The 25,000-nt window shown below is 37.9% G+C and overlaps 1 protein-coding gene across 1 annotated transcript in view; it reads left to right on the top strand.

Annotated features, from left to right (window-relative positions):
* Positions 1-25,000, top strand: part of LOC109916106 (ras GTPase-activating protein 1-like) — a 294,682-nt gene that overhangs the window by 243,574 nt on the left and 26,108 nt on the right. Inside the window, exons 17-21 of the mRNA XM_048619515.1 lie at positions 3,098-3,257; positions 10,676-10,818; positions 13,071-13,186; positions 14,592-14,678; positions 21,298-21,365. Coding sequence (XP_048475472.1) covers positions 3,098-3,257; positions 10,676-10,818; positions 13,071-13,186; positions 14,592-14,678; positions 21,298-21,365 — 574 coding nt within the window. The remainder of the gene's footprint in view (positions 1-3,097; positions 3,258-10,675; positions 10,819-13,070; positions 13,187-14,591; positions 14,679-21,297; positions 21,366-25,000) is intronic.

The raw sequence follows: 25,000 nt of genomic DNA, 5'->3' as shown, positions 1-25,000 counted from the left end.
GTCAAGGGTTACAGGGTAAAAGTAAGAGAATGGCTTTGAGAAACATATCAGTTATGATCAAATGGCAGAGTAGACTCCACTGGGCTGTTTGGTCAAATTCTGTTCCTGTATCTTATGGTGTTATGGTTCTTCTGATTAGAGGATCTGAGATTCTGAGTAAATTGAGCCTGTGTGCTCTGGAGTTTTATAAGATCAATACATTCTGAAGGGATTTTCCAAAGTAGGTACTGAGACATTATTTTTCCCTTGGCTTAAGAATCTAGAACAACAAGTCTATGATCATTTAGGACTGAGATGAGGGAAACATTTCTTAACTCAGAATTAGAATTTTGCAATGCTTCAGAGAGTTGTGAATACTCCATTGTTGGCTATATTTAAGATTTGTTAAAAATATTTGTGCTGTGTCAGAGAATCATAGGATATATGCATAGGGTGTTGAAAGGGAATGATGAAGTCTTATTGAAGCCAAAGCTCAACCATTCCTTGAATGGCAGAGCGGACCTGGGTTGTATGGTGTAATCCCTTTTTATCTCCAGTGTTTTGCTTCATCTCCTTGTACCAGTTCTACATTTTGATCTCTATAGTACAAATATTCTACTGTTTAGTTACGATTAATGATAACAATGTAGACTTTAGATAATATGGAAAGAAGGTATGTTTATGTTGAACTTGGTCTCTGCCAAGGATTGAGTAAACGGTTAGGTGGTCCACTTAAACTTGTCACTAACTTCATTATTTTATGAAGTGGAGGTTAAAGGTTGAAAAACTCTGATAATTAAACCAAAACACCAGCCCCAATCTGTTATGGTGGGAGTAGAGGTTCCGTTCTTATAATTAAACCCAAAACACCCAGAGAAGCTTGTCTTGCCCCTCATAGTCTGTTAAGGGTTAAATGAAAGGAATCCCTGATACTCACTTTATAAGTAACCATTAACAATTTATTGATTTAACCCTAACAGTGAATAAGTTAACAGAATTACTAACAAACTGAACAATTCCCCCTTAACTACTAACTATTCCCTAACTGAACTAAATTCTACTGGTATGCTGTTCCAATAAACACAGGTTCCACTTATATAAATCCAAGTAATAAGAAAACAATAAATTAAAACTTAGTCTCTCAAAATTCACACAAAATATGTCTTCCAGAATGCTCTGCCTTTCTTCTGCTGATCCTTCTGTCACGGATGTTTTCTCTGTAATTTCTTCTGTGAGGACTCTTAGCTAGATGTGCAGTGGTACCTTTTTTATGGTGCTTTTTTAGAGAGCTTAATGATTTTGTGTGAGAGTTGGGTATTTATTCCTCAGATGGTGGGTTTGCTCTCACCCCTTCAGATGGCAGTTGGGTCTCTGCTGATTTTCCAGATGCCCTCTTTTTTTTTTATATACCCTTGATGACCCATCCATTTCTTATACTAGGATTGGTCCCCGGTTGTCAACACCATCAGATTGAAATTCAATTTGCTTTCAGTTTCCAAGTGCTTGGTTTAAATTAATTGGCTGATTCAAGCTAGTTGCCAAAACATCAAAACAAGTTTAAGGTTTTCAATCACACAACCAATTGATACATGTTTCAATTTTTAGAACTGTCTGTAATCTGAATTGTTGTGTCTAGAGGTGACTATTTCCAAGAATGTTGTGGTGCTAGATGGCAGTAACAGTAAATATGAATGATATGGTAGTGAAATTAGATAGTCTTTGTGATGGCAAGGATATATTTTTGAAATTGAGCTCAAGATTGAGTAAACTAGGAACAGTGTGACTCAAAAATTGGGATAGTGGTGGATAAGGAGGTGGTTTTGTTGCTCAGCCTACTGACTTAATGGAGAGTGATAGGCAGTTGTTTAGATTTTCCAAATGTATTAATTAGAAGAAGTTGCAGCTTATCCAAAACAAGAAAGTAAGCAAGTTGTTGCAGCCTTAAAGTTAGCTAATTTTACTAGTGTGATGGTAAGGCCAAGTATTCCCGGATTGGGAAGAAGAAAGATAGTCAGTCATTCCCAGTGACCACAGCCAGCGTTTGCATAGGTGGATATCCAATAAAAAATTAAATTAATCTACACTTTATTTATGCATCCTACTAACAACTTAATGTCCTTTCTGTTTTTTATTCCATGTTAACATTACAGCTGAGAAAAGAAGAAAAAATTGTCTTCCCGTCAACACGTAGCAGCAGTGTTAGCAACTTGCATTTATAGCGTATCCTTAACATAATCAGACATAGGTTACTTCATAAGTGTTGTAAATCAAAAACATGGTATTCAGTCACATAAGCTTATTAGGTCACGTTGTCAAAATCTTCATCAAAGAAATAGATTTTAAGGAAGAAAGAGGTGGACAGCTTTAAGATCTAAATCCCAGAGTTACGGCCTGGGCAGATGAAGGAATCAACTACCAATGGTAGAATGCTTAAAATTGGATACGTTCCAGAATTGGGTCATCACAGGTATCTTGGAAGATTGTCAAACTGAAGAAGCTTGCAAAGAATCTGAGGGTTCAAGTCATGGAAAGGTTTGAAAACGAGGATACTAATTTTAGTATCAAGAATTGCTTAACTTGGAGTCACTGTAGGTCAATGAGCACAGTGGAGATGGACAAAATGGATTTTGGTGTCTGTTGGGTTGTGGGCAGCAAGTGCCTTAATTACCTCAAGTTCACAAAGGGTGGGACTTTGAAGGTCATCCAGGAATGCATCTGAATAAACAAGGCTGGAAAAACACAATTATGGACAATATTTTTAGGTGTAATACAAATAAAAATGGGGATAACATTATACATTGGAGGAGAAATATTCTGGAACACACTTTAAAGAAATTTAAATCACAGGTCCCTTTTGGAAAGCCAGCTTAATCATGCCTAGCATGGTGGACTTCAGTCTTGTGGCCAGCTTCTGACATCAAATTTGTATGATGGAATCTTTCCAGTATCAGATCTTCAAATCAGTCTTGATTAACTTGCCTCATTATATTGTTGATCTGTAGAACTTAGAGGTCTATGTAAACTTTAAATGCTTTTCTTGAAATCATGCATTTGTTACAAGTCTATGAAAATAAATCAATGTATATTACATTTTGAATAGTTTGACTTTTTTTTGTAGCTTATTCTTCAAAAAGAATTCCATGTGATAAATGCCTTATCGCATGTGTGTGGTCAAGATCGGACATTACTGGCTAGTATTTTACTAAGAATTTTTCGGCATGAGAAACTTGAATCACTTTTACTACAAATACTCAATGACAGAGAAATTAGTATGGAAGGTAGGCCAATTATACTTAAGTCATTAACCTATTCATTATAGGTAGCTTGGATTCGATAAATTAATTATGTACATTTAGATTGTAAAGCACTGAGAATCATAGTTGATGTTACTAAAAGAAAATGCACATTGAGTGAGTTTGAATGAATAGTTTTTCCACTTTATAATTTAATATTCCATTTGCTTTTATGAATAAATCCTAACAATGACAATTGTGCTGGTACAGCTTGCTGTTGCATAGGTCTTATCTGAATGGAGGCCACTGTTCTTGTAATGTAAGGTACACAGTTTGATCTATATTTTAATTGAGATACAAACTTTGAACAGTAAATACTAATGATAAGATTAATTGCAAACTTTCCGTATCCCGTGACACAATATAAAATTATAAAACATTGAATTAATGTGGCTTAATTTTCTTCAAAGCTAATATCCAGTTTGATGCTGCATCAAAGATTGACATGTATAGTTCAGGGACCCTGATTTGAAGACCATGTTTATATAACTAGTTTATTTTTGAAGAAAGCAATTTATCTCCTTTCTCAATGAACTTCAGTTCTTTATTCTGTTATGATCTCAGCTGATGTCATTACGGGACAAGTCAGATCCCAGATCGAAACTTGGCTTGGTAGCTCATATTTTGTTTTGTTTTTAACAAGGTGGTCTCTTGCTGAGACATAAGTAGGCAATGATGCAAATTTTGTTTTAAAATAAAACACATTCTTTCACAAAAGAAATCAAGATGAAACAGAATATACCTATTTATAATATCTACTTACAACACAAATTCAAAGATTTATTTTTCGCGAACAGCAAGAGTAGAATCTTGTTAGTCCTAAAACACGCCTTTATATGTTGAAAGAAAAAAACACAACTTTTGTTTAGTATCCAAAAAGACCCCTGGTACAGAACCCAAAAACACACTCCTGTAGTACCCAAAAACACCATTTCTACAGTACTCTCACTAGTGTCCCTGGTTGCAACATCTCAGTAGGTTTAAGTTATGTGTGACTTTAAAGTATAGACTGGAACTGCAGATAGCTTCTTCTTGGATCTGTTATACATCTGAGATAAGACCTTCAGCTGTAAGTAATCTCTTCAGGATTTTATCCCAACAGTTCTTCTCTGAGATTATCATTAACTTTTCATTTTCATGTAACCTAATTCACTATACCAATCCTTTCTCAAGAGCACTGGTCATTACAGACACCTTCATCTATGCTCAAGGACTGCTCAAAACTCAAGGTAAAACAGCAAAGGAAAAATGTGAGAGAGGGTGTTTTCCTAAGCTTAAATAACCAATTCAAAAATATCTAAGACCCCATGAGGCCCCATTGTTTTGTAAGCCCGCAAAGTAAATAATCTAAAGTGAACAAAAGTCCAAAGCTAGGCCTTAAAAACTGTTTTAAAATAAATCACTGTGGCGACAGAAATAGTTAAAAAAAGTTAATTGTTAACTTAAGGCACACAGAAAACCCACACGTTGCTAATTCAAAAGCTAAAAGTTCAAACCTAAAGATACATTTAATATATTATTCTATAAATCGCACAGATCACATCATAATTCGTTCTTGTTTTGTGAGCATCACCGGCAACAATCAGCAATTATTGCTAATCCCTAACTGCATTTGAGAAGGTGGTGGTGTTTCCCATCTTAAACTACTGAAGTCTTTCTGTTGTAAGTACAAACACAGGTATAATAAATGGAGTTCCCAAATTTGACCTAGCATGTGAAGGAATGGTGATGGTGTTCCAAGTCAGAATGGTCTGTAACTTCAAACTTGCCACTAGTGATGTTCACTTATATGTGCTCCCCTTGTTCTACTAAATTGTTGAAATTGTGTTTATAGGTACAGTTAAACTAATCTTTGTGAGTTGCTGCAGTGTGCCTTGCAGTTTGCAAACTCTCTGCCCCCAATGAATACCGTTAGTGTAAGATGTGATTGTTTCAGCTGCTGGTAGAGGAGAGTAAGCCAGAGTTAAGTTTCTAATTGGGGCAATCTCCAGCAAGTTGATGTTGAAAATCTTAGCATTGGTTATGCCCATGAACATCAAGAGTAGATGGTTTCTTTTGAAGATGGTCCTTATCTGCCATTTGTATGACTAAAAGAATTTTGATTCTCTTCGTCAAGGAGGGATGTCATTGCATTGGAGGCAGTTGAGAGAATGTTCCCTAGACTAATTCCAGACATGGTAGCTGAATGGTTAACACCGCTGCTTTACAGCGCTGTGGACCTGGGTTTGATTCCAGCCTTGGGTGAAAGTCTGTGTGGAGCTTGCACGATCTCCTTGCGTTTGCATGGTTTTCCTCCTGGTGCTCCAGTTAACTCCCACAGTCCACAGATGTGCGGGTTGGGTTAATTGACCGTTCTAAATTGCCCATAGTGTCCAGGGTTGTGGGGATTAGGAGGGTTAGCTATGGAAAATTCTGGGTTAGAGGATAGGGTTGGAGGTTGGGTCTGGGTGGGAGGCTCTTCTAGAAAGTCGGTATAGACTCACTGGGCCGAATGGCTTCTTTCCGCATTGTCAGGATTCTCATTCTGTGAAAGACTCGCTTTATGAGGAGAGATTGAGTAGTTTGGGCCTGTACTTGCTAGAGTTTAGAAGGATGAGAGGAGATCTAATTGAGTTATGAAAGATGTTAAAGGGGATTGCCCAATTAGGTGTAGAACACACTAGAATTCGAGGTTAGAGCTTTAGGCTAAAGTGTGGCAGATTCCTGCAGAGATGTGGGGGGATTACTTCTCTCAAAGGAATGTGAATTCTTGAATCCACCACCCCAGAGTATGGGGGCCCTCAGGATAAATATTCCCTTATGACTTTATTGGAGAGAAGATCAATGCAGCTGAAGACACTACTCTGAGGAACTCCTGTAGAGAGTTTACCCCTACTTTCCATAGATTTTAATTCTATTAGGACACTCAACTAGGAAATTCAATTGTGTAGTCCATTCTTGGACCAAGAGTCTAATAAAATCATGACTGAAAGTAGACTGGTTGTAAGTAATTTACCAAACAATTTTGCTGTTGGTTTTATTTTATGAACAAGGCATACCTGGAAAATCAGCATCATTGTCAATGTTTATCTAAGTGTGTAGCTAGTATTGGAACACAAGTCTGGACACAACATTCTGTGAATGGTACAAGTGCCCTAACCTTTTCTGTACATCATGCCTTCTGCCACTACTTGATATTCCATAAAGTGAATATAATTGATGACTGGCATCTATTTGTCTGCCTTCATTATTTGCCCTCTAATACTAGCTTGTGCTCTCAGCAATGTAAGAAACTCTTGTACTTACACTGAGAAAATATTACTGTGTGTAAATCTTGCACTTTAAGCATGGCCCCATCTCTCTCATGTTAGTGATTTTTCTGTGGTAATTAAATAATTGACAATAAAATACTGGTATTGACAATGGACAAATAATCCAGATACCCACAGGTAATTGTCTTGGGATCTATAATGCCAGCTTTGAATCTTGTAAAAATCCGTCTGCTTCACTAATGTCCTTTTTTAACTAAATCTGCCATCCATACCTAGTCTGGCCTACATGTGTCGCCAGCACCACAGCAATGCAGTTAACTCTTGACTGCCCTCTGAAATAGCCTCGCAAGTCACTTAGTTGTATCAAACAGCTTAAAGTTCTTGGCATAGGAACGAAATCAATCGACTAAGGCACTGGAAATCATGATAGCAAGCTCAGCCTTATCAACCCAGCAATATTCTCCTTACTAATTTCTGGGATCTCATGGCCAAGTTGGGAGAGCTGTCTCACAGACTAGTCAAAAACAGCCTGACGGTTTTGTGTCCACAGAATCATACCGTCTGGACAACGTACCAGACAGTACCATCATCATCACTGGGTAGTACTGTTTCTCTGGCAGGATAGACTCAGTAGAAATGGTGGCACATGGTGCACAGACAGGAAGGAGGTGTTCTCAACATTGATTCTGTGTCTGGATCCCATGAAGTCTTATGACATGGGCAAGGAAACCTTGCTGATTTTACCATGTGCTGCACCCCTCAACTGGTGAATTATTTCTCCTCCATGTTGAGCAGCACTTAGCAAGAGTACAGAACATATTCTGGATGGGGGACATCAAGGTCCATCGCTAAGAGTACTTTGGCAATGCCACTACTGACCAAACTGGTTGAATGTTAAAGGAAATTAACGAGAAGTATTGAAGGAATTAACGAGAGAGAAACATACTTGAACTCATCTTTCTCAGTCTGTCTGCAGATGCACCTCTCCGTGGCAGTATTGTAGGAGTGACCATCACACAGACCTTGTGGTGATGAAGTCCCCTCTTCAATTGAGAATATTCTTTTATTATAGTACCACACAACATGATAAATGGTATATATTTCAAATAGATCTAATAATTCAATAATCCATGAGGTGCTGTGAGCCATCAGCTGCAGGAGAATTGTTTACAGCTACAAGCTGCAACCTCATGACCTGACATTCCTATTAACGTCTAGAGTGCAGTAGGGCATGTCAGAAGCAGCATAGCACATAACTAAAAATGAAATCTTAACCTGGAAAAGATACGACACAGGAGTACTTGCGTGCCAAGCAGCATAAGCTGCAAGCAATAGACTTGGCATCAATTCCTCAACCAGTGGATCAGATCTAACCTCTGCAGTCCTGCCAAATCCAGTCATGAATGGTGTTGGACACTTTTTAAAAAAAAAAAAAACTAACAGGCAGAAGAAGCTCCATGTATCCCCATTTGCAATAATGGAGGGGCCCTGTAACGTCAGTCTGAGATGAGGCTGAAGTATTTCTAACAATCTTTAGTCAGAAATGTCGAGTGAATGATCCATCCTTGCCTTCTCCAGAGATCCTTAGATGCCAGTCTTCAACCAATTCAGTTCACTGCATGTGATATGAAGAAATGGCTGATGGCACTGGATTCTGCTAAGACTGTGGGTCCTAACAGCATTCTAGCAACAGTACTTGAACTTCAGAATTTTCCATGCCCCTCACCGAGTTGTTCACATACAGCTACAAAACCTAGTATCTACTCGATATGTAGAAAATTGCCCAGGCATGTCCTGATAATGAAAGCAGGACAAATCCAATCTTGCAATTACTTACCCGTCCATCTGCTGTCAATCATTAGTAAAATGATGAAAGGAGGAGTCATCAATTCTATTAAGCAACACTTGCTTAGCAATAACCTGCTGACTGCTCAGTTTGCATTCTACCAGAAGTGTTCAGCCTCAGATTTCATTGGTACAAACATGGACAAAAGAGCTAAACTCTAAACACAAGGGAGTTCGACTGCCCTTTACATCAAGGTCACGTTTGACTGAGTGAGTCATCAAGGAGTCCAAACAAAACTGAGTGAGTGCAAGTCAGGTTGGAAACACTCCAATGATTTAAGTCATACTTAGCATTAAGGGAACATGGTTGTGTTTGTTGGAGGTCAGTCATCTTAACTCCAGGGTATCCACTGCAGGATTTCCTCAGGGTAGTGTCCTAGGCCCATTCGTTTTCATCTGCTTTGTCAATGATCTTCCTTCCATAATGAGGTCAGAATTGGGAATCTTTGTGCATCATTAAAACTGCTCCAACACATTCATGATCTCTCAGACAATGAAGCAGTCTGTGTTGGAAGGTAACGATATCTGGCTAATGTTTAGGCTTGGACTGATAAATAGCAGCTAACCTGCTTGCCATATATGTGCCAGGCAATGGTCATCTCCAGTGAAAGAGAATCCAACCATCACTCCTTGATATTCATTGGCATTAATACCGCTCTCAACACCCTGAGAAATGCAATTGACCAGAAACTCAACTGGATCAGCCACACAAATACTGTGACTGCAAGAGCCAGTCACAAGCTAGGAAATCTTCAATGAGTAACACGCCAAATCCTGTCTAACATTTATAAGGCATGACAGAAATGTAATGGAATGCTTCCCACTTGCAAGTTGAGTCTGGCTCTACCAACACTGGAGAAGTTTGACAACATCTGATAACAGAATTAGAATTAGAATATCCTTTATTGTCACATGTACTGAAGTACAGAAGCACAGTGAAAAGTTTACAATGACGCCCCGCCCCATATGGCGTCATCTTGGGTACAAAGTACCTAGGTACAGATCTTAGATACAAAATACAGAAATAATGGGGAAAAAAGAAAGGAAAAGTTATATTACTTACGATTGTTCCTAGTATAAGTTAGAAAAATGAGAATAAAATTAAAAAGCTAAGCATTACAGTCTTTCCATAAACAGCCTGCAGTAGACAGCATGGAAGGCTTCCACACGTGGTCCAATAACCATGCCACTCCACTTGGACCTCCTGCCCGCTGGCAATCCCTGCTCCGGTCCAGGCCTCCCGTCTACTTCAGGAGAGGACACTAAACGGGGTTAAAAAGGGGACAACAGAGAAGAAAACAGGATATAAACAGGAGGAGCTTCAGTTGGAACGCCCTACTTCGTCATCGTCTTGAAGTTTGTAAAAGTAGAAGTAGTGTGCAGTGCAGAGGTTTACTGACACTTTTTAGATAGCCCTTTCCAAACCCACAACCACTGCCATCTAAAAAGACAAGAGCAGCACAAACGTGGGAATACCACCACCTCCAAGCTACTTGCATTCTTACTTTGAAATTTATTGCCATTCCTTTAAATATTGCTGGGTTAAAAGCCTGGCATTCCCCTCCAACAGCATAGCATTGTAGGTATACTATGCCATATGGACTGTGCAGTCCATTGTGCAGCAGTTCAAGAAGGCAGCTCAGTTAGAGCTAAAAATCTAACTGGAACTGACAGTGGAATCTGAGATGGCATCCTAGAGTTTACAGAATTAGCTGGATACTATATAAATGAGAAGAATAATGACAGAAATGTCTTAAATGTTGCATATGAAAAGGTGAATTGGTGGTGCATATTTTCCATAAAGAACATTTGGATAGCCACAAGTTCAATGTAATGGAACCTAGAAGTCTTTGAATCTGTGTGTAATAAACATAGGATAGCAGTTAACAAAACCTGTACAACATTAGAATATGTAGCTGAAGTGGTAAAGTACAAATCTGAAGAAATTGTTATCAAACATTATTATAGTTTACCTGGACTATTCCTTGACAACCAGACTAAGAATTAATGTTGTTGGATGGTATGCTGCAATAATTGTGTTGGTCGTGGTTTAGAATTTTTTAGCTTCAAGCTTTTAATAATTTTTGTCAAGCTGGGTGGCAAAAATCTGTATTAGCCAATAAAAATGTTTATTTTCTACACTGTGCAAATTTCCTTTAATGAAGTTCATTATTGGAGTTAAAGGCTTGATGTAGTTTTACCTGCCTAAATCTAATCTAAGATTGAATGCAGTTTTCTGTACTCGGCTTGTCTTTTCTGTACTTCCAGTAGCATCTCTAACCTTTATTTGCATGACTCCTCCTTCAGATGAATCCACCACTCTCTTCCGTGCCACAACCTTAGCAAGCACACTTATGGAACAATATATGAAATCAACTGCAACACCATTTATCCATCATGCCCTGAAAGAAACTATTCTAAAGATAATGGAGAGTAAACAGTCATGTGAGGTAAGATACTGGGGTGCAGCTATGAATTCAGTAAGAAGGATTAGAATATATATTTGTCTCCTCCTAGGGAATATAATGTTAATTCCTTCCCTTTTCTCATTTTACTGCGTATAAAAGCAGTTCAACATCAAAATCACTAGTATACAATAAACAGACATTGCCTTGGATCTTTTGAATACTTCACAACTCTAAGCTTCATTTTGAATACTTAAATGGTTATCATTATGCATACAATATAAATAATGTAAGTAATACCTTTGAGGAGTTAAGCAGTAATATTCATTAGTTGAAAACGTCATGTGGCATTTTGTGGCGCTCAAGAGTCAGAAACATGATAAACAAGATGCAAAATCTTGATTTCCTGTCAGTGGATTGAGATACAGCAATAAATTTTGAGGCATGTAAAGCCCCTGCTGGACTGTGGGAGACTCCTACTTGTCATACATTTGCATACGATGAGTACCCATTTGTTCAAAACTTTTTAAAATTATGTCATACCTTCAAGATAAAACCAGGTACGCATGAGAATCTTGTGGCTCATGGTTTCTGTTTGTTCAAAGATGGTGTGCGCCAATCAGACTAGTGCAGTTGTGTATAATGTTAACTGTCTTCTTTGTTTAGCTTTGTTGCATAAGGCACGGGCGCTCAACTGCCAAGCGTGAATCGCTTGTGAGGGGACTTGCAGAGAGACGTTGGGGCACACAAAAGTCGAAGAAGGACCAGGAGAAGACAGGGGCTAGGGAGTGAAACATGGAGGAGTGAAAAAGGAAGAGCCTGGTTTCTCGAGGGAGGCCACATTAGAGTAGGAATACTCAGTAAAAGTTTTTTTTTTAAAAAAGTATAGAACAGGGTTGGGCCTAATTATGGGGAGTGGAGCCATCAAGTGGTAAATGTGTCAGTTGAGGAACGTTTCAGTGGTGGTGACCATAACTGTGTAAGTTTTTAAGGTCTTTATTGAAAAGGATCAAGTTGGACCAGAAATAAAGGTTTTGAACTGGGGAGAGACCAATTTTGATATTAGAACACTGCGTAGCCAAAGTGGACTGAAAGCAGCCACTTGTAGGAAATCTGCATTGGACCAGTGGGAGTCATTTAAGAAGGAAATGTGAGCGGCAGGGCCTGTGAAAATGAAGGGGGTGGGCTAAGTGCAGCACTGGAAACCCTAGGTGCCATGAAATGTACAGGTTGCACAAGATGAGAAAAGGAAGCTTATGCTACATATCGATGGCTAAAAGGTAGTCAGACCCCTAGGGGCATATAGAAAGTACATAAAGTTACTTAAGTGAAAAAAAGGAGTGAAAAGAGCACTGGTGAGGAAAATAAAAGATGATCCAGAGGCGTTTTATAAATATATTAGAGACCAGAGGATAATCAGGGGAAGAGCAGGGCCCGTTTGGGACCATAGTACAACTTGTGTGTTAGCACAACTTACTAAATAAGTAAGCTATTAATTATTCTTAATTATTTTGTATTTATACTCAGTGTGGAGAAGAATGATGTACGTCTATAAATAATGGAGGGAGATTGTGATAAATTAGAACAAATTAGCATTGAGAGGGAGGAGCTGTAGGCAAGTTTAGCAAACGTTAAATTGGATAAATTCCCAGGTCGAGACGAGATATATCCTAACCCTGTGTGGGAGGAGAGGGAGATTGTAGGCACCCAGACATTAATTTTCAATCCTGTCTGGACACAGGAGAAATGCCAAAGGATTGGAAAACAGCTAATATGGTACCATCATTCAAGAAGAGTGGTAGCAATAAACCAGGTATCTCTGGCCAGTGCTTCAGACATCATCATTAATAGGGAAATTGGAAAAAATATTCTGAGGAACAGAATTTATCTTCCATTTAGAGACACCAGGATTAATCAAGGATACACAGCATACTTTGCACAGAGAGATCATGTGTGAACAAATTTGAGGAAGTGACCTAGGCCTGTGAATTAAGATATTACGGTTGTACTTTTACCCCTTACTGGAAGGGTAAAAGCCAGATGCATAGATTTAAGGCAAGGGGCAGGTGGTTCGGAGGGGATTTAAGAATTTTTCTTATCTGGAGGGTATTGGGTATTTGGAAGTTGGAAAAAGTATTCAGATGAACACTTGAAATTCTATAGCATACAAGACTATATGCCAGGTGCTAAAAAAAATTGGACGAGAGTAGATAGTATTTGATGACCATTGAGAACACAATGGGCTGAAGGGCCTTTTTACATGCTGTGATATTCTATGACTCTGCCTCTAATTACAGCTAAATCCTTCCAAACTTGAAAAAAATGAAGATGTAAACACTAATCTGGCACACCTCTTGGCTCTCCTGTCAGAACTGGTGGAGAAGATTTTCATGGCTGCAGAAGAATTGCCTCAGTAAGTATCAAAATATGTAGCTGTACATTATGGATACAAATATCTAAAGATCTCAAGTACTGTTAAAATTTGAATAGGGTAGTAAGCGAAGAGATCTGACTACTTCCACCATCCATAAAGAGAGGGCTGAAGTTGGGTTCAATAGTCAAAACGTGAAATTTTAGTAAGAGAGGGAAGTGTAAAAGAAGGTTGAAGTTTTCCATTTACTGCAGTTTATCATTGCCAGTCATTAAGAATGCTCTTATACAAACTTAACCATGTTCTTGGGCTCCTTTCCACTCGTGAGAGCCTAGGACCAGAGGGTAGAGTATCAGAATAAAGTGGCACCAATTTAAGACTGAGATGAGAAGAAATTTCTTCTTTTGGAGGATTGACAGTGTTTGGAATTCCCTGCCACAGAGATCTGTGGTTGCAGGGTCCTTGTTTATATTGAAGGCTGAGATAGATGTATTCTTGATCAATATTGGTAATTGAGTGTTACAGAGAAACCTCATGATTAAAATTCCTTCTGTGTACTAACTCCCACCCTGCATTTCTGTCCAAAAAACAGCCCTCTATCACTGCCCTTGGCCTCTGATGGGAGGCCAGCATCCCATCACCAATCGCCCTTTATTTACAAACGCTGGACAGATTTTTGTAAACATCCGTAAAGGTATCTTAAAGCCCTGTGGATATATAAAACATTGCAATAGACGCTTTGACATAGAACTGCCTCAACTTAATCAGGCATTCAGCCCTCACTTTCCCTGACCCTTTTTGTGTCAGCCAAGTATCCCTGATTGGGGCTGTTAATCTGGTCCACTCGGAATTCATATTCTATTTGGTCCAGCTGGCCAACCTCTTTACAGTCATTACAGGCATTAAGTTACTTTGCAGATTTTGTGCTTTGGCATAGCCTAACTCTGGTTGATGTGGTCATGATAACAAGCATATGCAAGAGTTCAACCAATGCAGTTACCAGTCCAGACCTTTGGCTTATCACTGATGTCATCTACTAAATTTTCTATTCTGCCAATGGGAATAGATGACAACTTTGCCACACCCAGAGGTTTTGAGTTATCTGAATTTGCCTGTGATTTCACAGTACCTAGGATGTACCATTTTTCAAAGAATGAAGTCCATATTTTTAATATCTCTATCATATATGGTAAGGATTGAATAATAAAGATTGCAGACAGCAAGTTCCTGTTTAAGATCGGATTTGTATCCATTGGCTTGATATAGTTTATGATGTTTACAGTGGAAGAACTAACACAATGGTTTTCAACTTCATCCTAAACAAATAATAATGTGAAACATCACAATCTTTAAAGAATGTAAAATTATACTCCGTGATTTTTAAATAAGGGTTTTTGAAATCCATACAAACCTTGATGTATTATTGCAATGTTTTATATATCCACAGGGCTTTAAGATACATTTACGGATGTTTACAAAAATCTGTCCAGCAGAAATGGCCGGAAAATCCCACAATGAGAACTAGAGTTGTGAGGTAATAATATTTTGTGAATTATTTTTTGTGATTTGTTATTTCAAACAGCTATTTCATGTTGCTGCTTTTTTGAATTGATCAGTAAGTTAACAACAACAACTTGTGTCTTATTTTGGAGAAAAAAAAGCAAGTTGCAGATTAACTGTATGAGACAGCATTGACAAGCCTATCCAAAAATTAATTGCCATGTGATCTTAGTAGCTACAATATTGTGATGAGTTCTGTATGGCCATGTATATTACTGTGGTTTTGCTGATCTTTTTGCATTTGGGCATGTAGTATTGTTTCTGGGTTTATGGTTTGGTCGAGCATCTGTAAGAACAAGTGCTCAGCTATATAATCGAAACAATACAGATTCCTTGTATTTTATCACACCAGTTAATCCCATTAAACATAATGGCATTGGTAACATTTCATGATGTAGATTATAGTTCAGTATCACATCAGGTCTTTGCACAAGAACTTTTTTTAAAAATTTGATTTGGGATGTACTTAGGGCATTCCATATTACTATTTGTGTGATTTTGAGGCCCTATCTATTGTTTCAAAATTTATTCCAGCCATATGTTCTGTTGTCATCTTTAGGCATTGTTAATGCCCACTCTTTCATAGTCCAAAAGTTTCCAAGCTCCTTATTCATTGTTATCCTTGATCGTTTGTTTTCTTCTCTAGCCTGGGAGTGAGGCAGGTTTTCCATGTTTTTACGTTTGTAGATCATTTCAATCAAAAATGTTAAAGTAGTATTGTGCATGGACTAAACAGTCCAGCTCTCCCTTTACCTGTACCCGTCCTGTGAATTTTTTTTTATGACCTGTTCTTACTCTCAAGTCTTTAATTGTTCAAATCTAAATTTTGTTTTATTTCCTATTACCGTTACTAACTTGACTGACTAAACTTATTTTCTCAGTGTCAGTGCCTTGATCATTCAAGTTATGCTGACTCTCTTCAGACCGCATTAATTAGTTTTTCAAGTAGTCCGTCCTTTCTTCAGTGCAACTTCACCATGCATCTCACTTGATTTGTTACATATGAAGCAACAAACATTCTGCTTTCGTCATTAGCATTCAGAATTACAGACTCTCTGCCTATGCTGTTGCAGCCCGATCACAGAATTGTTACAGTGTAAAAAAAAAGTTTTTGATCCGTCATGTCTGCTCCAACTTTCCAAATGAGCATTTTGCCTAATGTCTGCTTCTGCCATTCTCCAGCAGTGTGTTCTGTTGCATGAAATGTTTTTCCTGGTTTTAGTTTTTGCTTCTTTTATTAAAAAGTATGGATCTTCACCATCTTTTTCTCAATCCTTTAAAGAATGGAAACATTTTCTTTGTCCAGATCCATCATGATTTTGAATACTTCTAACAGATCTACGCTCAGCCTTCTCTTATCGAAGGAAATTTTTATAATCTATCTTCAGAATTGAAATTCTTTATCTTTGGAACGATTTTCGTAAACCCCTTATGCACTCTCCAATGCCTTCACATCTTTTCTAAAGTGCAGCAGCCAGAACTGAACACAGTGCTCCACCTGTCTCACACATGTTCAACATAATCTTTTTGCTCTTGTATTCTGTGCACCTCTGAGTAAAGCCTAGGATACTGCATGCTTTAATAACTACTCACTTGTCCTGCCCTACCCCATCTTTAATGACTTATGTACCTTTGTACCTAGTTCCTGTGCGTCTGCACATCCTTTGGAGTTCTACTCATTTCCATTTTCATTTTTGTATAAAGAACATGGAGAATAAATATATCACCTCTCACTTTTCCATATTCAAATTAAACTGCCACTTCCTGCCTTTCCCCCAGCTCCTCTCTGCCTTCCTGAAGTTATACATTACCTTTCTCTCAATTTTTATAATGATTCGAAGTGTTGTTTCAGTTACACATTTTGACTTTGTGCCCCTCACATTAAGGTCTAGAGATATTAGGAAAAGCAAGGATTCCAAATTGATCCTTGGGAAACTTCATTACAAGTCTTCCCAAGCCTGAAATGATGTATTAACAATGTTCCTCAACCAATTTTGTATTCATGTTGCTGCTCCTGTTCAAAGATATTACATACCCCTGCAGCAGGTGGGCCTTGAACCAAGCCTCCTGGGTCAGAGGTAGGGACACTACCACTATACCATAAAAGCCCTAATCTGCTGCTGCTTTATTTCCATTACCTCTACCGTTGCTCATTTGTGTCAAATGCCTTCTGGAAGTTCATGTACACGCAGTCAACAACTCTCCCCTAAACAAATCTCAATTCAAATAACTCCAAATTGAATTAAACTGATCTTCCCTTCATAAATCCATGCTAGCCCTTGTTAATTAACTTACATTTGACCACATGTAGATTCATTTTATGACCCCTAATTGGCCCTATTTCTCCTTTCATGACATTTTTAAAATATCTGTAACCCTGTAGAAAACTTTGGGATATCTTTTTATATTAGCTGCCGATCTCTATCCATTTCTCTTTTTGCTTCGGTTATTGCTTTTTGACCACCACTCCGAACCTTTGGCTTAAGCAAAATTTTCCTTTTCTCATAATTTTTACCTGCCATGTAGGGAGCTCTGGATTTGCTTTCCCTACTTTTCATTTCCCAGGAAATATACCTGAACTGTCATCAAACCATCTCTTCTTTGAAGGTAGCCTATTGTTCAGCTATTGTTTTTCAACCCCCCCCCCCCGCAAACCAACAGTTAGTTTCAATTTATTCAACTCAAATCCATTCTTAAACCATTGAAGTTGGCTTTCTCCCAATTAGTTCTTCCTACTTTGATTTATTCCTTACCTGTTTCCATTGTCACCATCCCTTAAATGTTCTGCCATTGACACTTGGAAATGCTGTTGGCCAAGTACATCGAGAACCAGGTCCAGCAGCGCTGCTTTTCCCTTTGAACATGTAATTGCTATTGAGTAAGTTCTCCTATTATACACTGCAGGAATTCTTACCCCTCTCTGCTTTTTGTACAATTACCATCAGAGTCTACATTCAGATAATTAAACTTCCCCTATTATTACTGTGCAACTCTATTGCAAATTTGTTCCTCTACATCCTTCCCATGAGTTTGTGACTGTTGGGGAGGGATTTTAAAGAGGAGTCTGAGTCCCTTAGTCAGTAGCACAAATCATTCTTTATTCAGAGCTCTTTTACCACACGTGGGAGAGGCCACAGACCACTCCGAATCTCACTTTCATGTGGGGCCCAGTTGCCCTCTTAATCGCAGCTCAGTTTGGAGGTCAGGGACACTCTACCTTTCCCAATAAAGTGTATGATATTTATACATACCGTGTTACATGCAACATTGACATTATTGCTTGCCACATCCCCTCTGACTTACACATCCAATCCTGTGAATACACGATCAATAATGGATGATTTCATGGGTCTTCCCATCATCTTGTGATGTTTTCCAGATCCCCTATCGTCTGTGCTTGGACTCTTACGAATATTGACCACATTCCAACAATGAATGTTATGTTGAGGAAGGGACGTTTGCCAGCTGCATTGTACATTTGCTTATTACTAATGACTTTTCAAATTCTGTCATGGAGTTCATATCCCTTGCTGATCTTGGTACAGAAGATTAAAAAGGATGTTAATTTCTACCAATTGTTATAATATCAGCTCTAATATAAAGTTACTTATAAAGTTATACAGAGCTTTGTCACAGGACCATAGTATTAGGTTTAACTAACAGCTTCCCTCTTATCTGACTTGCAGAGTGACAGTTATTTATTATCTTGCGGTCAGAGTGTTCCTGTTTCAAAATTGTTTCTGCCTTCCCTTGCTACATTATTTGTTGTTTGGTATTCTTAAGAGGTTATCTTGTTTATATCTTTTTGTTCTAATTTTCTTGCTGATGGAGAAGAAAGTTTCTTCAAGGGCATTTATCAAAATTAGTCTTTGTGTCCAAAGCTAACTGCCTTCAGAAATTTAATTCCCCAATATCTAATAAATTTAAACTCCTTCTACAAATATGTCTACTCTAATTATAATTATTTAAAAAGCCTTATCCCAGGTAGGTCAAGCTTTACTTTTCTACTTCATATAAAAATCAGAAATCTCAAATCAAATGGTTTTCATCTGAGCTGCATTTTCAGAGTCTTACTGTTTGCATTCTAGTCCCATCTTACCAAGACTCGGAGACATTTTGTTGTCTGTCTGGCTGTGAAGGCCATGATTTAAACTATTTGAAGTGCTACATCAGCTAAAATTTCTTTTCATTGTCTGTGTCAGTTAAAAAGAAAATCCCTACTGGCTATTTTGTCATATTCAGCCATGGGCAAATACAACAGTAACCTTTCAAGTACACCAAACAATGCAATTGCACCTTTTTTGTTGGTTTGCTCTTGTCAAACTAGTTCTGTCCTTGACTAATCTGGGACAGCCACTTTATCCGGCATTGCAATGAGCTCCTTAATACCATCACTCCTCCTCCTTTTCTGTGATATACAACCTTTCCTGAAAACCTTATATTGAAAACCTCCCCTGCATGGCCCCAGTTTCTCAGGTGGTTATAAATTTTAAAAGAAAAAGTTACTTTGTCAGTTCCAGTTACAAAAACAATTAAGCACTGGCTTGGTGATTTTAACAGTGCTTTGACATCAGGAGACAAGTGCTTGTAATGTTTAGAGGTAACTTTTGTTCTCAAACACTTTAGGCAAAGCCTGTAGTCCAAATCCAATGTCTGTAGGTAAATCCTTGAATTTGCAAGACTTTTTGGTCCATTGTTGCGATATCAGTACCTCGTGTTTCTTAAAAACAGAATAAACGTTGTGATTCTGGTCAGTAGCCCAATGAGTTAATAACCTCTAATCATATCTGTAAATCTAGAAACTTAAAACTTTAGCCATGTCCAAAGTGTACATTTAGCAATGCAAGAGCAATCTATTGAATTTTAAATGAACAGCTGTCAACAGAAGGGATTAATTTCTCCTTGTTTCTCTAAGGTCTGATCAAATTCTTGACATTGCTGTCATCTTATAACATTTGTGGTAACTTGTAAACAAAAACAACAGAAGATCCATTTAGCTGGTGGCAGAATAAGTTAGTTCATTAAAGCTTATCCTGTCTATTTCTCCAAGAGATAGAGTAAAATATTCTCAACTTAATCAACTTCATCATTTTTAAGTACTTCGTTTAAAACAAAAATCTTTTCCTGCTCAATAAGGAGATGAAATCTTGTAGTTTGTTGGCTGGCCGAGCTGGTTTGTTGTTCCGCAGACGTTTCATTACCCTGCTGGGTAACATCATCAGTGCGGCCTCCGCTGAAGTGCCGTTGTGTTTTCCCATCTGGTATTTAAACTCTGGAATCCGTTGAGCTGGATCACCTCACTTCTGGTTTTCCTTCGCAATGGTGTGTATATGGGGGTCAACTTCTACGTGTTTGTTGATGGCTTTCTTTGTGGAGTACCAGGCTTCTAGGAACTCCCGTGCTTGTCTCTGCTTGTACCAGGATCTTGGTGTTGTCCCAGTCGAATTGGTGGTTCTCCTTATCCATGTGGATAGAGATGAGTGTTCTCTACGTGGATAAACTAGAAAGTTAAGAGCTGTCCATTTGGAGACACTTAGGCTAAACTGTGTACACATTGAAAATTTCTTTAAAGGACATTTGCCAAAGAACCAAATGGATTTTTTTAAACAAAAGTGCATTTTTTTGTGGTCACATGACATGCAATCTTATTTTTCCCAATTTTGCTTAATTATCTGAGTTTACTGAATTTAAAGATTAATTAATTCTATAAATTATAAGTCACAGCTCTTCAGAGAAATCTTTCAAATTGCATTGTTATAATGCTAATCAATAACTGAAACCATCAAGAAGGTAGTTGTGACTTGAACAGGATTTTAGAGATCCCTCGATCTCATAGGTCCTTCAATTCAACATCTAAATTCTGAGCTCAGTGAAGGTAGTTCAGCTGCCTGTAGGTGGCCATCCAGTAGCAGGTGCTGCTCCACCCACCTCCAAAAAATATGCTAGGGATTACCTTTTCTGCAGTTTAACATATTATTTAGTTATTAAGTAATATTCAGTTGATGCTGATCTTAGCTTGTCAAAGTAAAAGTCTTCAAACATGAAATCATGTGTGATTCTTTGCTTAGGTCATTGAGACCTTAATTTCTCGTTCCACTTAACAGTCTATGTTAGGATCATGTCAATATACAATGCTTTTGATATCCTTGCGTGTTAAATTGCATTGACTACTGTTTATCTGTATAGCTTGCTAAATCCTTGGATGCAGCATTAGTTGTGCTTTTCTCTCTTGATCTCTGTTTTCTAAAGTCTGAAACTTCAATCGGTTTACGTTAAACGTTTGAATTTGTTAATATACTAATACTGGTACTAAAATCTTCTACTTCAATGTCCTAACAAACCTATCAATGAACCTTTGTTTTAATCACAATTTTAACCTCCAAGACACTGTTGCATTAACTTTATCTAGAATTTGAGGAGATTGAAAAAATGAGAGTATGTTGACATGTTATTTTGTCAGTTTCATTTATCTGGAAATTATTACTTTCATTAAAAGCGTGCTTGTCATGCATTGAAGTTTTCCTTCTCTGCAACAATGTATTTGTTGAATTGTATTTAATATTTGTTTTCTCTTTTTCTCCTTCGTGCTGTAGTGGGTTTGTTTTCTTGCGGTTGATTTGTCCAGCTATTCTCAATCCACGGATGTTTAGTATCATTTTGGGTGAGTCTTCCCTAGTGAAAATTTGCATTGCTTTATAACCATGGTGTCTTTCATATCTTGTGCTGCTTTGATCCAACTTATGAAGTTCTTGCAGCGTTCCTCCTGTTTTTTTTTTAATATGTGGAGGTGAAACCAACTTCATTGTCTTACTTTCTATGCACTGGATAATTAAAATTGCCTGGACTGCAGAAATGACTTATCATCAAACTGCCTTTGTAAGTCCTTAACTAATATCTCCGGAACAAGAGGTTGCAAAACTAGAATCTTTCTAAAATAAGAATGGAATATACTCAAAAACTCAAGCAGTTGCATATCCCTGAGTTTTTGTTATCTGCAGTCTATTTCTGTAAGTGTACAAGCCCTTTGGTCATTCATATGTTTTCTATGGTTGTGCACAAATGGTGATCCAAAGGGGCTGATTTATGCTCATTCTGCATGGATACTCTCTAGTTGCAGAGGAGTATCGCTCTGCAAGTGTGACAGTATCTATGAAGAGAGAAACAGCTTCATTTTTCAGATCAATAACCTTTCATCAGAACCCACTGAGGTATTTTCAACGTGTGCAACACTTGTTTTCCATCTTTATTCTTTCATAAGATGTGAGCATTGTGAACCGTACCAGGTCATTCCTGAATTATTTTCAAACTGAGTTGTTTATTAGGCGATGGCAAAGGGTAGTTAAAAGTTTGTAAGGCTTGATGGGTGTCAGACTGCAAGTGAGCTGTTCAGCCCATCAAGTCTGCTCCACCATTCAATGAGATTGTGGCCAATCTGATGATCCTTGACTCCATGTTTATGTTTTTTTTTCCCCATAACCCTCGGTTGCCTTACTGCTTAAAACTCTGTCTGTCTCAGCCTTGAATGTACCTAATGACCCAGTCTCACCAGCCAGCCACAATAAAGAATTCCACAGATTCCCTACCCTCCGAAGAAATCCCTCCTCATCTCTGTCTTAAATGGGCAACCCCTTATTCTGAGATTATCCCATCTAGTCCTAGACTTGCCAACAAGGGGAAACAAGCTTTCCATTTCTGCCTTGCCAAGTCCCCTAAGGTTCTTGAATAATTCAAAAAGGTCATCTCCCATTCTTCTAAACTCCACACCTGGTATCAGGTTAATAAACCTTCTGTAGACTGCCTCCAATGCCAATATCAACTCCTTCGATAAGGGCCACAAAACTGTTCACAGTATTTAAGCCGTGGTGTGGATTGACTTGTGTCATGTATAGCTTTAGCAAAACCTGCCCTGCTTTTATTCTCCATTCCCTTTGAAATAAAAGCCAACATTCCATTTGCCTTCAATAATTACCTGCTGAATTTGGATGCTAGGTTTTTGTGATTCTTGAACAAGGACTTGCAAATCCCTCTGTTCAATAGCATTTTGCGTCTTTCTCTAGCTAAATAACATTTAATTCCTCTATTCTTCCTTCCAAAGTGCATAACCTCACATTTTCCCACATATTCCATATATCAAGATTTTGCCCACTTGCTTAACCTGTTTATCGCTCAGCAGACTTTATCATCTTCACCACCTGTCTCCCCATCTATTAGTTTTTGTTATCTGTAAACTTGACTACTGTACATTCACTTTCTTCATCTAAGTCATTACTATATATTGAAAATAATTGTGGCCTCAGCACTGATCCCTGTGGCGCTCTAATATTTGCAGGTTTCCATCCTGAAAATGTCCCCCATGTCCCAATTCTCTATCTTCTATTAGTTAGACACTCTTCTGCCCATGCTAATATAATGCAACCAACACCATGAGCTCTTATCGTATCAAATGCCTACTGAATATCCAAATATATTACATCCATTGCTTCCCCTTTATCTATCCTGCATGTTATGTCTCCAAAAAATCCAATAAATTTGTTGGGCACAATATCTCCCCCAGTGAAGCCACACTGACTCCCATCGTATTATATATTTCTAAATGCTCTGCTATTATATTCTTTATAATGGATTTTAATATTTTCCCAATTATAGACATTAAGCTAAATGGTGCATGTTTACCTTTTTTATTTTGGTCTCCTTCTAAATAAAGCTGTACATTGGTAGTTTTCCAAAATCTAAGGATGCTTGGAAAATTACTACCAATGTATTCACACTCCTTTAATATCCTAGGATGCTTCCTGTCAGGTCTAGGGGACTTATCGGTCTTCAGCCCTATTGGTTTATCTAGCTTTTTTTTTTACTCCATTCTAGTAGTTATTTATTTCCTTTTCTCCTTTTTGTCCCTTGATTATTTAATAATTTTGGATTGTTATTCGTGCATTATACTATGAACACTGATGCAAACTGCTTATTCATCTCCTCTTCCGTTTTCTGCATCCCCGTTATTTCCCCAGCTTTATTTTCTAAGGAGCATATGTTTACATTGGCTTCTCTTTCTTCCTTTTATTTATATCTTCACAAAAGCTGTTGCTATCATCTTGATCTCTCTTGCAAGTTTATCCTCAAAGTTTTTTTTTCTCCATCTTTTTTTTTTGAGAAGTTATCTCTTGGTCTTTAAAAACTCTTCTGTGACTTAGCTCAAATTTGTATATGCATTTTGTATATGTTTTCTTTCACTATGTTCCCTAGTTAACAATGGTTGGCTTATCCCCTACCTAGAATCCCACTTCCTCACTGAAATAATACTTTTGTTGTGAGCCATGAACTATTTTCTTAAATATTTTTGTCTTTATTCTTCGCGGTCTTTGCTGTTAAACTCCTTCTCCAGTCCACTGCAACCACCTTTGCCTTCATTCTTTTATAATTATTCTTATTTAAGTAGGTGTTTCCAACCCAAGTTCATCCTTCAGAGTGAATGCTAAATTCTACCATGTTATGGTGCCTTTCCAAGGGGAAATTTTACTTTGACATAATCTATTAAGGCTGCCTCATTACACGTCCCTGGATTCAAAATAGCCTGATCCTTGCTTGGACTTGAACATGTTGTTCCAGGAAACTGTCCCAAATATACTCTACAAATTCGTTCTCATAGCTTCATCGCTAATCTGACTATCTCAATCTACATCAAGATTAATGTCACTCATGATTGATGCACCGCCTTTGTTGCATGGCGTCCCACCATATAGCTACTGTTGAGGGCCTGTAGACCAGTAGTTCCCAGCCTTTTCCATATCACACTTAAATAGACAAACGGTTCTTTAACAGACATACCTTTTTTCAACTGAATTGAGATCCCATAATCTTTACTTTTACTTGCATTTTCTATGGTCACTGCCTTCTTAGAGATGTTTCTAACAAGATGCATGCAAAAAGTTAAAGAAGGATCAAAAGCATTAATGTTTCAAATCCACCAGAAAAAATAGTCTTCAACTGTGAGCACAAACGTGTTTTCAAAAGCTGCTGAACTCAACTATTTGTTGACTTTTTTCTGATATGAGACATTACAGGTGAACGGCAAGTGGTATCGCCTGTTCATGAAAATCCAAAGGGCAGATGGTTCTCGTTATGCTGTCTATGAACAGTTCTGTTCTTTTCTTTAGGTTCAAATGTTTCATCAAATGAATTGGCAGAGAAATCATCTCTTTTGACAGGAAACTTCTCCACGTCCTCTTAGAATCTATACTAAGGCTTAGATTCGTGGCTTAACTAAAGTGAAATCCAAAAATATTCACCTTTAAGTTC

Source organism: Rhincodon typus, chromosome 3, assembly GCF_021869965.1.
Source record: "Rhincodon typus isolate 14 chromosome 3, sRhiTyp1.1, whole genome shotgun sequence".
Taxonomy (NCBI): domain Eukaryota; kingdom Metazoa; phylum Chordata; class Chondrichthyes; order Orectolobiformes; family Rhincodontidae; genus Rhincodon; species Rhincodon typus.
The sequence above is the reverse complement of the archived record's forward strand: the minus strand, read 5'-3'. Positions and strand labels throughout refer to the sequence as shown.